At 33.8% G+C, this 14875-nt stretch overlaps 1 protein-coding gene across 1 annotated transcript; it reads right to left on the bottom strand.

Annotated features, from left to right (window-relative positions):
- Positions 1-5181: 5181 nt before the first annotated feature.
- Positions 5182-14616, bottom strand: LOC114271340 (ubiquitin-ribosomal protein eL40 fusion protein). Its single transcript, XM_028212968.2, has 5 exons — positions 14436-14616; positions 14224-14310; positions 14023-14125; positions 5610-5676; positions 5182-5487 (listed from the first exon to the last, which is right to left on the bottom strand). Exons 1-5 carry the CDS (start codon positions 14536-14538, stop codon positions 5461-5463), a joined length of 387 nt encoding a protein of 128 aa, XP_028068769.1. The 5' UTR covers positions 14539-14616; the 3' UTR covers positions 5182-5460.
- Positions 14617-14875: the final 259 nt, after the last annotated feature.

Raw genomic sequence — 14875 nt, 5'->3', positions numbered from 1 at the left:
TTCTTTTTGTTTTAGAAAATTGTATTTATTTAATTTGGCGCCATTTTGACTTTAAGTGAATGCCTTTTTATGATTCATTTTTCTAATTTTTTAATTTATTTTTGGAATGAGAATGGAAAAGTGAGGCGTGGAAAATTCTTTTTGGAGGAATTGTTTGTTAAAGTATTAGTTGTCGAGTGTGAAAATCTACGGTTGCGTTTGGTAGAGCTTTCTAATTATGATTTGAGAGTATTAATTATATTTTGAGTTTGTGAGTTTTTGAATTATGATTTGAGTGTGAAAAATTTGTTTGGTGAAAGAGTTTTAAATTGAGTGAAAAATTTTTGATGTGACATTTGATATTTGATACAAAACTTACAACTCATAACCAAACATACAACTTAAAATTCTATTAAAGCACACAAAAAAATTTTAAAAATTCAGAAAATATTTTTTTCGAATATATAAAAATTAACATATCAATTACAAAAAAAACTCCACTGTTCCGGTCAACCGGCCGGACGACTAGTGGGATGTCTGGCGGGACATTTGGTGAGACGACCGGTTAGGCCAAATTTCATTATTATTTTTTTCGAAAATCATGTTTTACTGAGAGTTTTCTACAGAGTTTTGTATTTGTTGTGGAAAACTAGTTTCAAAACTCTATCCAAACATGATGTGTTCTAATGTGAGAGTAGAATCAGGATTTGAAAATCCTTACAAACAGAACCGTAGTGTTGTTTTCTGGTGTAACATTAGAGTATTATGTTAGAAAAAATACATTAGAGAGTTTTTGTGTGTTATATTAATTGGAGTATTACGTTTGAAAAAAAAAAAAATACACTAATGAGTTTTTTTAGAATATGACGTTGTTACGTTTAGAAAAAGTACACTAATAAATTTTTCAGTGTGTTATATTATAGTGTAATATTTGGGAAAAGTATATTAAAGAGTTTGTATGTTACATTGATTGGAATATTATGTTTGGAAAAAAAATATACTAAGGAATTTTTTAGAATGTTACATTATTACGTGAGAAAAGTATATTAAAGAATTTTTTAGTATTATATTATTGGAGTGTTACATTTGGAAAAAGTACAATAAGAAATTTTTTTAGTGTGTTACATTAGAGTGTTACATTTAAATAAGAAGGCTTTGTGTGTTATATTGATTGGAGTGTTATATTTAAAAAAAGTACATTAATTTTTTTTAGTGTATTATATTGGAGTATTATTGTTTTTTAGTGTTGCATTGGGTTGTCACGTTTAGAAAATGTAAACTAAGAAATTTTTTTGAAGTGTTATGTTTAGTAATTTTAACATTATGAAAAAACTAATATTTTGACCATTTATCTAATTCACACTAAATTAAGAGGTTATTTGGGATGTTTTGAATAGGGTCCAACTTGTCTCAAGTTGAGATCAAGACTAGACCAATCCAGTTCAGCCCATGGGGCCCATTTTTTGGGTCCGTTTTGATAATTCGAACCGTCAATGTGTAGAACTCGTCGAGTACTATATGCCTGTAAAAAATCACGTTGATCGAATATAAATAGCTATGTGATCAAATTAGTTTTGTATAAAAAAAATTGACGGTGAAACAATTGACGGTTGATAAAAAACTGTTTTGTTCACATAACTATCGATATCCGATCAACGTGATTTTTTACAAGCATATAGTACTCGACGAGTTCTACACATTAAACGGTTCGGATTATCAAAATGGGACTCGTGGTGGGCCCCATAGGCCCAACAGCACGGTCCAGTCCGATCTTGGACTGTACCAAAGCCACTGCCTTTTAAATAAGTGTATTTTTTAAATTTTGATAAAATATGGATTGAGTTTGAAGTGGTGTGATAGAAAAGTGATGTGACTTAAATAAGATGATGTAACTTAAATAAAATAAATTTTTTTTGACCTTTTAACTTTTTTAAAAGATGACAAACAAGACTTAAAACTTTTTGATTCATAAAAAATGAAAAGAGCAAACAGCTTATAAAATTACTTTTTAAGATTTATCGGTACTTTATAAAAAAAAAGAGTAATGATTCATCCCTCTTTTCCCCCACTCCCTTTGACTCCCTCTCTCTCTCATTGGTTATCTTTTCTTTTTCTTTTTCTTTTTTTTCCTGCTCCACCAATCACCCCCTGCCACGTGGCAAAGGGATGACCCCCCAAAAGGGGTCCCAAGCATTATTCAAAAAAAAAATAATAATAAAAATGAAGAGAATTCTCGATGGACAAGTTTTGAATGCAACATTTCTGTACAGTGAGAGAGTGCCCGGAAGATGTGCTGCCATGATGCTCCACCCTCTCTCTCTCTCTCTCTCTCTCTATATATATATATATATATAATATGCACAGTGCATAAACCGTAGAGAGGTGACAAATGGAGAGGACGACACTAGCTCCAGATTTCAACGCTTTACACAGTCTTGGAAATTTGTGCATTTGAAAGAGAAAGTAACGACACCACGTAATATGTCAAATCCCCCTCTATTTCCCAAACTCCAATTTTCATTTTCTATTATATTTTTCAAAGAAAGACCCATATGGAAGGTTTTTTTAATTAGATAATAATTATCAATATGGTTCTAAGTATATTCAATAATAATAATAATATTAAAAATTCATAAATTTTTTTTTATAAAATTACGTCAATAAATTATATTCATTTTGAGTCTCAAATATTTTTCATCATAAAATTAGCAACAATGATTCATCCTCCCTTTTCCTCTCACCCCCGTTGACCTCCTCTTTCTCTCATTAGTTATATTTTCTTTTTCTTTTTCTTTTTCTTTTTTTTCCTGCTCCTCCAATCATCACCAGTCACGTGGCAAAGGGGGTGACCCCCAAAAGGGGTCCCAAGCATTATTCTAAAATTAGAACAAAAAAGAAAAAATGATTACTTGACTTTGTCTCTATTATTTGTCAAGCCTCAGCCTAGTCACGTGCCTCTCTCTCTCTCTCTCTCTCTCTCTCTCTCTCTCAAACTTTGAGAAAAAGAGAGGTGGGAAAGGAGTAGTTGAAAAGTAGGAATTATGGGTAAGCAACCTTTCTTTAGTGCATGTCTTTTATGTCTCAACTAGTCAATTTGGTGCCTTAAATCGAGAAAGAAGATACTCTTACTAAGAAAAACCCACGTAGAAAAGATAGAAAGCTAAAACAAAAACGACTATGAGAATGCAATCAAGCAAAGCAAATCAAGTTAGTTTAGCTTTTGTTCTCTTTTGAAAATTTAATTAGGTCGTCACGCACACTCAATCCTTACCCTCTAATTTGACAATTCAAGTTTTCACTTTTTTGTCAACAAAAAAACCTTTAATCCAGGTAATGCTTTGCTCATCATGTTAGTAATTAATGTCAACAAGAATTTCTGTTCTCAAAAAGTAAAAAAGAAAAAGAAAAAGAAAAAGAAAAATGTCAACAAGAATTTTATTACCCTTGGAATATAATATTTTATGAAAAATTAAAATTATCATGTTTTTTAAACTAAGTTTGTTTATGTACCAACCTGATCTTGAACGGGTTTTTTAGTGAATCGAATCAGAGTCGAGTCTAAATAATTAGATTTTTTTTTTGTAATATGTATATACGTTTATTCAACTAAATAATAATTTGTTCAAATTTTTGATTTAAAAACAAGTCAAAACATAACAAATTTTAAAATGTGTTTAAATTTAATCTGTTTATATGATAGAGAAGCTCATTTTGTTTTACGGTAGGTTTGATTAACTAAATGAGAAAACAAAAGAGAAGGTTAAGATCACTCGTCTAAATGAAAATAGAAAGGAAAATAAATAATTGTAGTGAGAAGTCTAATCCTCCATCTCTATAACCCAGCTGCCATCCTAATAATATGCCGCTTCATTTTCATCAGGCCATGTCGACATAAACACAAGTCAATAAAAATGACTGTAGGTTTGACACACCAATTCACACGAGTCAGAATCACATATTGAACTAGCTAGTTTTGTTGCGGTTCGAGAATTCACTCACAAAATTGACCACGAAGATCCATACAATGGAACAAACATCCCACAACTAGGCACCGACCCAAGAAGGATCCCCAGATCCTGCACCCTAGCCTAGACAAGTTTGAGAGTGCAAGTTTGCAATGAGCCAAGTCAAACTTTTAAATGTTTAAATTTGTTTATTACATCCCACAACTAAGGCACCGACCCAAGAAGGATCCCCAGATCCTGCACCCTAGCCTAGACAAGTTTGAGAGTGCAAGTTTGCAATGAGCCAAGTCAAACTTTTAAATGTTTAAATTTGTTTATTAAGAATTAGCTGAGCTCTAATCGAACTTAAAAAATTAAATTCGAACTCAACTCATTAAATAGTTGTTTAACCCGAACTCGGCTTGAGCTCACCCGATTACATAAACAAACCGAGTTCGAACTCGACTTTGAAGAAAAAAATTAATTTATTTGAGATAAAAAAAATACAAAATTATAAATAAAATATATGATAATACTTATATTGATAATAAATTTCATCAATCAAATACATAAATTCACACATACCAAACATAAATAAAAAATAAAAGCAATTATTAAAAAATTATTTAATATATTATAAAAATAAATATTAATTTATTTATCATTGTCTTGTTAGACCGAGCTTAGAGCTAATCGTCTGCTCGATTAATAAACGAGCCTAAAAATAAAACTCAAGCTCGTTCATTTAATAAACGAGTCTAGTTTAAATAAAAACTTTAAACGAGCCAAGTTTGAATTATTCATAAATAACTCGATTTATTTACAATTCTACTTCTTGGGGACATTGTTGCAATGTAGAAATACCTATTATTTGCTCATTGCAACAGCATTCTCACGAGTCAATTAGAGCAGTCGGTAATGCGCATCTCAAGCCCAATCTGTGTGTCACAATAGAAGCATCTCACCGAAAGTGGAAATGTATACATCTTAAACTTCTAAACAACAATACATAGCGATTAAAACATTCTAGAATGTGCTTCAGCCAAGCATCTGAGGCTTGACATTCCCATCTGCCAAATATTAACCACCACATCGTACCTTAATGATATCAAACTTGCGGAAAAACAATTGTAAAAAAATAATACCCATCAACCAAATTGACTTTAAACCCCAAATTTATTAGCCCTCACGGATGGTAAATAACCTAAATCTTCAAAAAACATAATCCAATATGTAAATTAACTAGATGCAACCTAAATTTTCCAAGCTAAAGCATATAATGTGTAATTTACTTTCGGGTTAAAATGAAATGACGACAACAATATGCCCCTTGGTTGAACCACAAAAAAACTAAAGTGCAATCTAAATGACAAGAATTACATAAATTAAAACTTCTTAAGAAACAAAAAATAGTTGTGGTCCATTGTAGCCAGTACAATCTGACATGAGTTCCAAAACTATAAATCCCTACTAGCAATGAAGTTGACACAGGGCACATCAAACTACAACTAGCTGATAGAACCATCAAATCAGATATCTACTTGATCTTCTTCTTTGGCCTCAACTGCATTTCAAATACCAAAACTAATTAGCATACAAGGTCTAACGAGAGAGGAATCAATCTTGATTGACAAACAAACAATGGTACAAGTCAAAATCAAAATGAAATAAAGGCAGTACAAGCACCTGGTTGCTGTGTCCACACTTTTTCTTCCTGCAGTTAACGGCACGTGGATGCAGGCGAGCGTAGCACCTGAAACATGTCAACTAATTGGTTAATCAGAAACAAAAATTGTCATTACTACAAAGAATGTACCCTCCTAAAATCAAACGTCAAAAGCCAAAAGTCAATGTGGTGGCTACTACATTTGAAGTACACATAGACACCAAGTTTGGCCTCAAATTAATGAAAATATAGAGCAGTTATGAACTTCCAATTCATCAAGGCTCAAAGAAGTTCTAGAGCTTCCCCAAAGCTCCTGGTGAACTCAAGGATTTCTCCCATTTCATATCTTCTCTCAAAATCCAATGTATCCAAAATATATGTATGTCAGTGAACTATATACACTGCAGTTTATGTTTATTATGTGATACTTTTGGGTTACATCCAAGTAGCACAAAAACGCAATGCACGACTCGACATGGACACGCTAACACATTGATTTTCTAAATATGTGAGGCACGATACTTGGGACACAGTAAAATCTTATATTTTCACAAATTTATTATGTCACATATGATTAATTTATTCGAAGATAATGAAACATATGCAACTCAACACTACTTACATTAAAAAGCCATATATTTCGTAACTTAAACATCAAAATATCATTAGCGTAACAATTACATTCTAAAGAATGCAAAACAATTTAGAACATTGTAATACACACATATGACGTATTTATATGATAGATGTTTCAAAACATATTTAAAGTGTGTAAGTTATGCTCTAATAAATACAAACCATTGTTATTATGAAGAGATTAATCAAATAGGACATGTTCAAATGGTTCAAGAAGTGTCACCAAAGTCTTGGTGAAGTCTCCAATATTATGGATTTGATCTTGTGAATGACACATTGAAATTATTGTACACAGACAAGGTCCACAACTATTCTCAGAAAGTTAGGACACGAACACAACCAATATATGGAAAAAAATATTTTATTTTATATATTTACTATGTATATGAATATAAATTCAAGATACGTAAATATGATATGTATCAAATGTATATATAGAAGGTTGAATAAGTAGCTTCATTTGATATGAAGCACTCTAATAGATAAACTCAAAAAGTGTTGTCAATAGCACCCAACTTTCTTTGAACCCTACCTTTTCATAATTTTTTTTATTTCAATTTTACTCTGATCATTAAATTTCAATAATATCCCCATTTCTAGCATTTTAAACCCTAACCCTACACCTCCCCAACTACCACTCAACACCTTCGACCGACAACACCAGCCGTTCACTACTCCCCCCCCCCCCTCCCCCCCCACCACACACACACACACACTCCAACCTTACCTCCGCCTACAGCCCCCACCCCCTCCTCTGACTCCCACACCAATCCTCTATAGAGGGGAAGGGAGAAATTGTGAAAGAGAGAGGGGCAGAGAGTTTTTGCAGGCAGAGAAAAGAAGGGAAGGACACTTGACAGTAGGGGAGTGATAGAATCAGCTAGGGGTTAGTGGGGGTGGGCTGTCAAAGGTGCATGTCTCATCAACTAGAGGTGGAGTTTGTTGCTGGGGTTAGAATTTCAAAGATTAGATATGAGAGTAGAATTGGGATTAAGGTGAGTGTTCAAAGAAAAAATAATAATTTCAAATTAATTGGTTGCTGTTGGGGGGGGGGGGGGGGGGGGGGGTTGTTCGAAAGAAAATAGGTGGGGGCTATTAATAGAACTCAACTCAAATTTGAGTAAAAGAGATGGATCTCCCTTGATTTAGTTGAACTCAATTTAGTATAAGTTTGAGTAAATCTTTAGTTTACATATGAGGCACTACAATGGACAAATCATATTTCAGCAAAAAATTTGAGTAAAAGCTTTAGCAATAGTATGATTGTAAATTTGAGACATCAAAAGTTTGAGTCAACATTTAAGTCTCACTAGATTTGGGGGAAACAAAATGCGAAAATATGTTGGAATCAACGAGTGGAAAGATTTTTGAACCAGATCTAGGGCTACCACCCCAAGGTTCCTGGTGAACTCAAGGATTTCTCCCAATTCATATCTCCTCTCTCTATCTAATGTATCCAAAATATGTGTATGTTAGTGAAATACTGCAGTTTAAGTTTATTCTGTGATGCTTTTGGGTTACATGTAAGCTTCAATTGTTATGAAACTATTAAATTCCAATTTTATCCCAATTCCTAACCTTTCAAACCCTAATTCCACACCACCATAACCACCACTCAACACCTGTGGCTAAAACCACCAGCCCTTCGCCCCTCTCCAACACAACCACCACCCTTGACACTCCCCAGTCCCTACTCCCCGCCACTTTTACTCCCTTGACATCCCCCACCACCTCCTCTCACTCATTCACTGAAACTCTATAGAGGGAGAGCGAGAGAGAAATCATGGAGGAGAGAATTTGCAAGCAGGGAAGAAGGATAAGAAGGGAAGAAGACAGTAACGGGGAGAGTGATAAAAGGGCTAAGAGTTGGTGGGTTATCAAGGGTGCCTATGTTAGACATTGGAGGTGGAGTTTGTAGCTAGAATTAGGATTTCAAAGATTAGAAATGAGGGTAAAATAGACATCGTTTGGGATGAGCTTTTTTAGCTTGATTTTTTTTACTATTTGGCTATTTGAGGCTAGTTAAAAAAGTTGTGCTTGGGACAGTGTTGTCAAAGTCGCGCCTAGGCGCAAGGCGAGTCGAGGCGCACCATCTGCGCCTGTACAGGTACCAGGCAAGGCGGCTTGAGCCAAGCGAGCGCCTTAGCCGCGACTTTAGCAAGGCGAGAGAGGCGCAAGGCCCTCGCCTAGGCGCGACTGAGCGTTTAATCTGTAGATCTGATCTAACGACTCAGATGCGACTCAGATGAACCTTTCGAATGGCTCGTAATCACAGAGGATCAGAACTCATGTACCATATGAGCCAAATAGGACTCAGATTAACCCTAATCGAAGTCGTCTCTCCCTCTTTCGCCTCACAATCGACTTCGAGCTGCTGGAGCTGGACTTGGTCTGCGACTACGACTGCGACACAAGAGCTGGACTTCGACTGCGACACTGGATTGACTTCGGCTTCGCAGGTTCGACTCTCTCTCCCCTTCTCCTTCTTCTTCGTCTTCAACACTGGTCGTTCGACTTTCATATATATATATTTTTTCCTTTTCTTTTTTTTCCTTCGACTTTCAGTTCAGTCCTCTCTTCTTTTTTTTTTCCTCTTCTTTTTTTTTTCAATTATTTGAGTCTATTTTTTCCCTTCAGTTCAGGCCATTCCTTTTCTTCTTTTCAATTATTAATTTTTTCTTCTTCTTTCGACTTTCTTTTTCTTTATTTTTTTTTTCATTAATGATTATTACATTCATTATGATTATTACATAAATAAATAAATTAATTCATACATACATAAATAAGAAAAATAGATACATTACATTACATTACATTCATTATGATTATATTGAAATTGATTCATCATTATACTGAAATTAATTAATTGATCATTAATTAAAAAAATAGAAAATTGATTCATAAGTTAATTAATTCATACATTCATTACATTATATACATTGAATCATAACATTAATTAATTCATAAATTGATTCATAAGTTAATTAAAAAAATAGAAAATTGATTAATTAATTAGAAAAGATTAATGTGTTGTGATTAATAAGAATTTAATGTGTTGTATGTGTTGTGATTAATGTGATTAATAAGAATTTAATTGATTAATAAAGATTAATCAATTTATCAATTAATCAATTTATTGTGTTGTGATTAAAAAAATAGAAAATTGATTGATTAATTAATTGATAAATTGATTCATAAGTAAATCAATTTATTAATGTGATGAATTAATAAAATGGTCAAAGTTTTTTCTTGAAAAAATAATGTAACATAGGAATGAATGTAATGGAATGAAATGTACATTAATTAATTAATTCATCATTAATTAAAAAAATAAAAAATTGATTCATACATTACATACATTAATTAATTCATCACATAACATACATTACATTCATTATACTGAAATTGTTTTTCTGTTATTTATTTTTTGTGTTGTGTAGTAAGTACTAAGTAGAAAATGACATCGGAAAGTAATAGAAAAGATCTGGCGTGGCAATATGCCCATTTGGTGAAGGAGAATAATTTAAACAAGTATGAGTGTAATTTTTGTGGTAAAGTATCAAATTGGGGTGTTTATCGGGTGAAACAACACCTTGCGGGAGGTTATAGGAATGTTACTGCTTGCCCGAAGTGTCCTCATGTAAGAGAAGAGATTAGAGAGTTCATGTCCAAAAAAAAGACACAAAAAGAAGAAATGAGCATGTTGCCTGATTTTGATGACATGGACATGGAAGATGAAGATGAAGATGAAGATGAAGATGAAGATGAAGATGTTGAAATCAATGTTAATCAACACCGCAAGTTGACAAGTAGTAGCCAAGGTTCATCCAAATCCAAATCTAAATCCAAATCAAAAATGCCAAAGAGAAAAGGGCCTATGGATGTTTACTTCACACCCAATCCTGAATCAGTGGTGAAAAATCGAAGAGACCAAGCAAAAGGGAAACAAACAAAAATTGATGCAAATGACCCTTACAAAAAAGAAATGAGAGCTCGGGCACTGCAAAGATTTGCAAGGTGGATGTATGATGCTGGTATCCCTTTCAATGCAGTAAATTATGAGAGTTTTGGACCAATGATTGAAACCATTGGCCAATATGGTCCTGATATGAAGCCGCTGACTTACCATGAAGTGCGGGTTACCCAACTCAAAAAAGAAGTGAAACATACTAAAGATTTGATGAAGTATCATAAAGAGGATTGTGTAAAATACGGGTGTTCCATAATGGCTGATGGTTGGACTGATACGAGAGGAAGGGCATTGATTAACTTCTTAGTTAATTGTCCAAGAGGAACCATGTTTGTTGAGTCGGTTGATGCTTCTAGTTATTCAAAGGATGGGCAAAAGCTATTTAAATTACTAGACAAGTTTGTGGAGAAAGTTGGAAAAGAGAATGTGGTGCAAGTTATCACTGATAGCGCTGCAGCTAATGTGTTGGCGGGTAAGAATATTTCCTCATTCCTTACATCAAAATTGTTTACTCATTGTTTTGTATTTAAAATTTAAAAACTTGAAAATAATAATTCTTCATTATTGTTACATTATAGGGAGGTTTTTGGAAGCTAAGTACGAACACTTGTATTGGACACCATGTGCTGCTCATTGTTTGGACTTGATGTTAGATGACATTTTCAAGATACCTAGACTGAAAAAGACATTTTGAAAGGGGTATTGCAGTACATGGCTACATTTACAATCGGCCTACGTTGCTAAACATGATGAGGCGCTATACAAATTTGAAGAATTTGATCAAGCCTGCAAAAATTAGATTTGCAACCGCTTTTTTGACTTTGTCTAGGATGCATCAACAAAAAAACAATTTGAGAAAGATGGTCACCACCGAAGACTGGACCTCACGCAAATGGGCAAAGGAGCCACTAGGTAAAAGAATGGCACAGACTTTGTTGATGCCTTCATTTTGGAATACTGTTGTGTTTGCCCTTAAGGTCTCGGGTCCTCTTGTCAAAGTGCTTAGATTGGTTGATACCGAGAAGAAACCTCTCATGGGATACATTTATGAGGCAATGGATAGGGCAAAAGAATGCATTGCAAGTTCATTTGATCATAAAGAAGAGAAGTATAATGAAATCTTCGAAATCATTGACAAAAGATGGGATGTCCAATTGCATCGACCTTTACATGCAGCTACGCATTTTCTTAACCCAGAATTCTTTTACCCAAAAGCGTTAGAGGTGCAAAGAGATCATGAAGTGATGAATGGGTTTTATGAATGCATGCAAAGGTTGGTTCCGGATGTCAGTGTTCAAGATTTGATCACTAATGAGATGAGTATTTATATGAAGGCTGAGAGCCTTTTTAGCAAGGCTGTTGCGATTAGGCAAAGAAATACAAGAGCACCAGGTAATATATTATAGACTCAGAGAGTTTATTTTTAGTAATACTTTTAGTAAAACTTAATACTTGGTAACAATTATTTCTAACTAGTGGATTATCGCAGCTGATTGGTGAACATCATATGGTTCTTATACTCCAAACTTGCAAATTTTTGTCATAAAAGTCCTTAGCCTAACATGTAATTCATCAGGTTGTGAACGAAATTGGAGTGTATTCGAACATGTGAGTATTTAACATTCTAACTAATTTTTTGTTCAATTCAAATATTTTTTATTCTCATTATATAGAATTTAATATCTTTTTAATACTTGCAGCTTCATAGCAAGAAAAGAAATAGATTGGAACAACGTCTCAATGATTTAGTGTATGTCAAATACAATAGAACATTGAGATTTAGGTATGACATGCGCAACACTCTTGATCCCATATCTTTGCAAAATATTGATGAAAGTAATGAGTGGTTGCTTGGGATGATGGATGAAGAATTAGATGAAGATAATGAACCTGTGTTTGATGATGATGATGATGGCTTGACGTGGGCCACTGTTGCTAGAGCTTCTGGAGTAGAAGAAAGTAGCCATGCAAGTAAAGCAACAAGTTCACGCTCAAAGGCACAACCGATGATATCTAAATCATCAATATTGACTCCACTTCAATTAATAAATGAAGAGGAAGCGGGCTCAGATGACACAGAGGAGGAAGATGTTGAGGGATACAAATCAACTGATGGAGAAGAAGATGATAGTTTGCTTGCCATTGATGTTGAGGATGATGATTGACTGACACCGACCTAACCTACCCTTTCTTTTGATATTGATGTTTTTAAGTGTTAAGACATATATTAATATTTGTTGGATATTTATGTTTTGAATGTTTAGTGTTTATGTTTTTATTTAATTGCATGTGGATTATTTGATCTTTGAAAATTAGAATGTTATGTAATATGCTCTTTCATGGCTTTGAGAATTATTCTATATTTTGTCTTGAATCTTGATTACTTTTTATTTTTTTAAAAAATTGTCTTACTACTATGAATGATTAGTCTATATTAATTTTTCGATTTTTTACGAATACTGTGCGCCTTACTTCAATAAAGCCCGCGCCTCGCCTTGCGTCTTGCACCTAGGCTCCAAGAGACCTTCGGCGCCTTAGTGCGCCTTGAGCCTTTAAAAACACTGGTTTGGGATAATGATTGGCTTTTTTTTGTAACCGATTTGATGATTGTGAGAGAAAAAATGAAATGATTATGGTTTAAATATGACATTTTGTCTTATTAGCGAAAATAGATTGTTTTGTCTTTATTGGCTAAATTAGTCCCAAACCCACATCCCAAACAACCACCAAGTGCTAAAAAAACAGTGATTTCATCATATTTAAGCAGGGGTCCAAAGAAAAAAATGTGGGAGCTAGTAGCTCACTCAACTCAAATTTGAGTATAAGTGTCAAGTTTGGGTTGAAGCTATGGGTTGGAGTAAAGGAGAACAATGGAAAGTTTGGGTAAAAGTGACCCAGTGTCAAGTTTGGATTAGATAGAAATTTGAGTAAAGGAAATGGGTCTCCCTTGATTTGAGTAAATCTCAATTTAGTACAAGTTTGCGTAAAGGAGTGTAAGACCATCTCCAGCTCTTGCTCAAATATTTTTCTCTGAGTAAAAATTCAATGCTTTATTTTATATATGAAACACCCCAATGCACAAACTCATATTTAAGCATAAATTTGAGTAAAATCTTTGGGCCTGTTTGGTTTGGTTTTGAATATAAGTTTTTGAAAGTTTTCAAAATTTAAAAATTTGTCTGGTAGTATGTTATGAGAATAGTTTTGTAGTTTGGGATTATTTGTAATTTTTTTTTTTAAAAAAAAAAATTTAAGTTGAATAGATGGGTGAGAAAAAAAAATGATTGATTGATGTCTAGAATGTGAGAGAAAGGGAGAAGAGAGAGAAAAAGTGGTTGAAAAAAGTTTTAAGAAAATTGTAAACCAAACAAATTTCGGATTTTGAGGTCTCAAAAATAGATTTGAAAACTAAACCATATAAGCCTTTTATTTTACCCAAATTTAAATATGATATAGGGTTGAGTCACGGGTTGGAGATACAAGTTTGAGCCAAAGATTTGAGTAAGTTTTGGAGATGTCATTATTACTTAATTTTAACCTTGGTCAATCAATCTTTAGCATTAACAATTAAATCTGATTGCCTTGAAAGTTTAAAGACTACAATTGGGAAAAATTGAGCAGACAAAGCAAAGTAATAGACATATACAACATCTTAATTGAATTAACATGAAGCCCTGGCCGCCTTCAGAATCAATTTTGAAAGTGATGCAAACAAGTTAATCCAATTTCAAATACAGCAGAGTTTTGTAAATGACCTAAAAACAATGTTATATAAAATAACTAGTATACAAATGATTGGTATATAAAAATAAATAACTAAAACTTACTTTCGGCAAATCATCTTGTCCTGGTTGTACTTTCGGGCCAACGCCATCAAGGACGGCTCAATAATCCCACCACGAAGCCTCAGAACCAGATGCAGAGTCGACTCTACACAAAAAATTCATATGAAACAAATTAATTAATCATAGACTCAAATAGATACATCTCTCCCCCTCTCAACACACGTGTGTATATATATGACATACCTTTCTGGATATTATAGTCGGCGAGAGTACGGCCATCTTCAAGCTGTTTTCCGGCGAAGATCAATCGCTGCTGATCCGGTGGAATACCTAACAAGTTGTTGAACGATATTTGATTCATTAATAAATGGGGTACAAAAAGAAAATTAAAGAAGAAAAAACCCTAACTTGTTAAATCAGATGCTAGAATCGGATCAGAAACTTCAAGAAAATACCTTCCTTGTCTTGAATCTTAGCCTTGACATTGTCAATGGTGTCACTCGATTCGACCTCGAGTGTGATCGTCTTCCCCGTTAGGGTTTTCACGAAGATCTGCATTCTCTCTCTCTCTCTCTAATCAGCGACTATCGAAGCCCTTTCGTAATAAGAAATGCGCATTTTATACTTATACAGGCTGGAACATTTTAGGGTTTTGATGACTTGTAAGGATATATGGGCTTTTTAGCCCAGAGGATTTAGGCTTAAAAAAACTAGGCCTAGGTCCAAAACAATTGAAGTTACTCTTTGTGGGCTGATATAGTTCAGGCCCAATTAAAAGGGGTCCCAATGTAGATGTTTTTGCGAAACGCATAATTTAGTTGTTTTCTTAGTTTAATCCATTTTCTTAGCTGGCCCAATAGACTACGGCATTTTGCATGTGCTCATCCATGTAATA

Source organism: Camellia sinensis, chromosome 2 (assembly GCF_055761805.1).
Source record: "Camellia sinensis isolate YWXY chromosome 2, ASM5576180v1, whole genome shotgun sequence".
NCBI lineage: Eukaryota > Viridiplantae > Streptophyta > Magnoliopsida > Ericales > Theaceae > Camellia > Camellia sinensis.
Note: the sequence above shows the minus strand (reverse complement) of the source record. Positions and strands in the feature narration are given on the sequence as shown.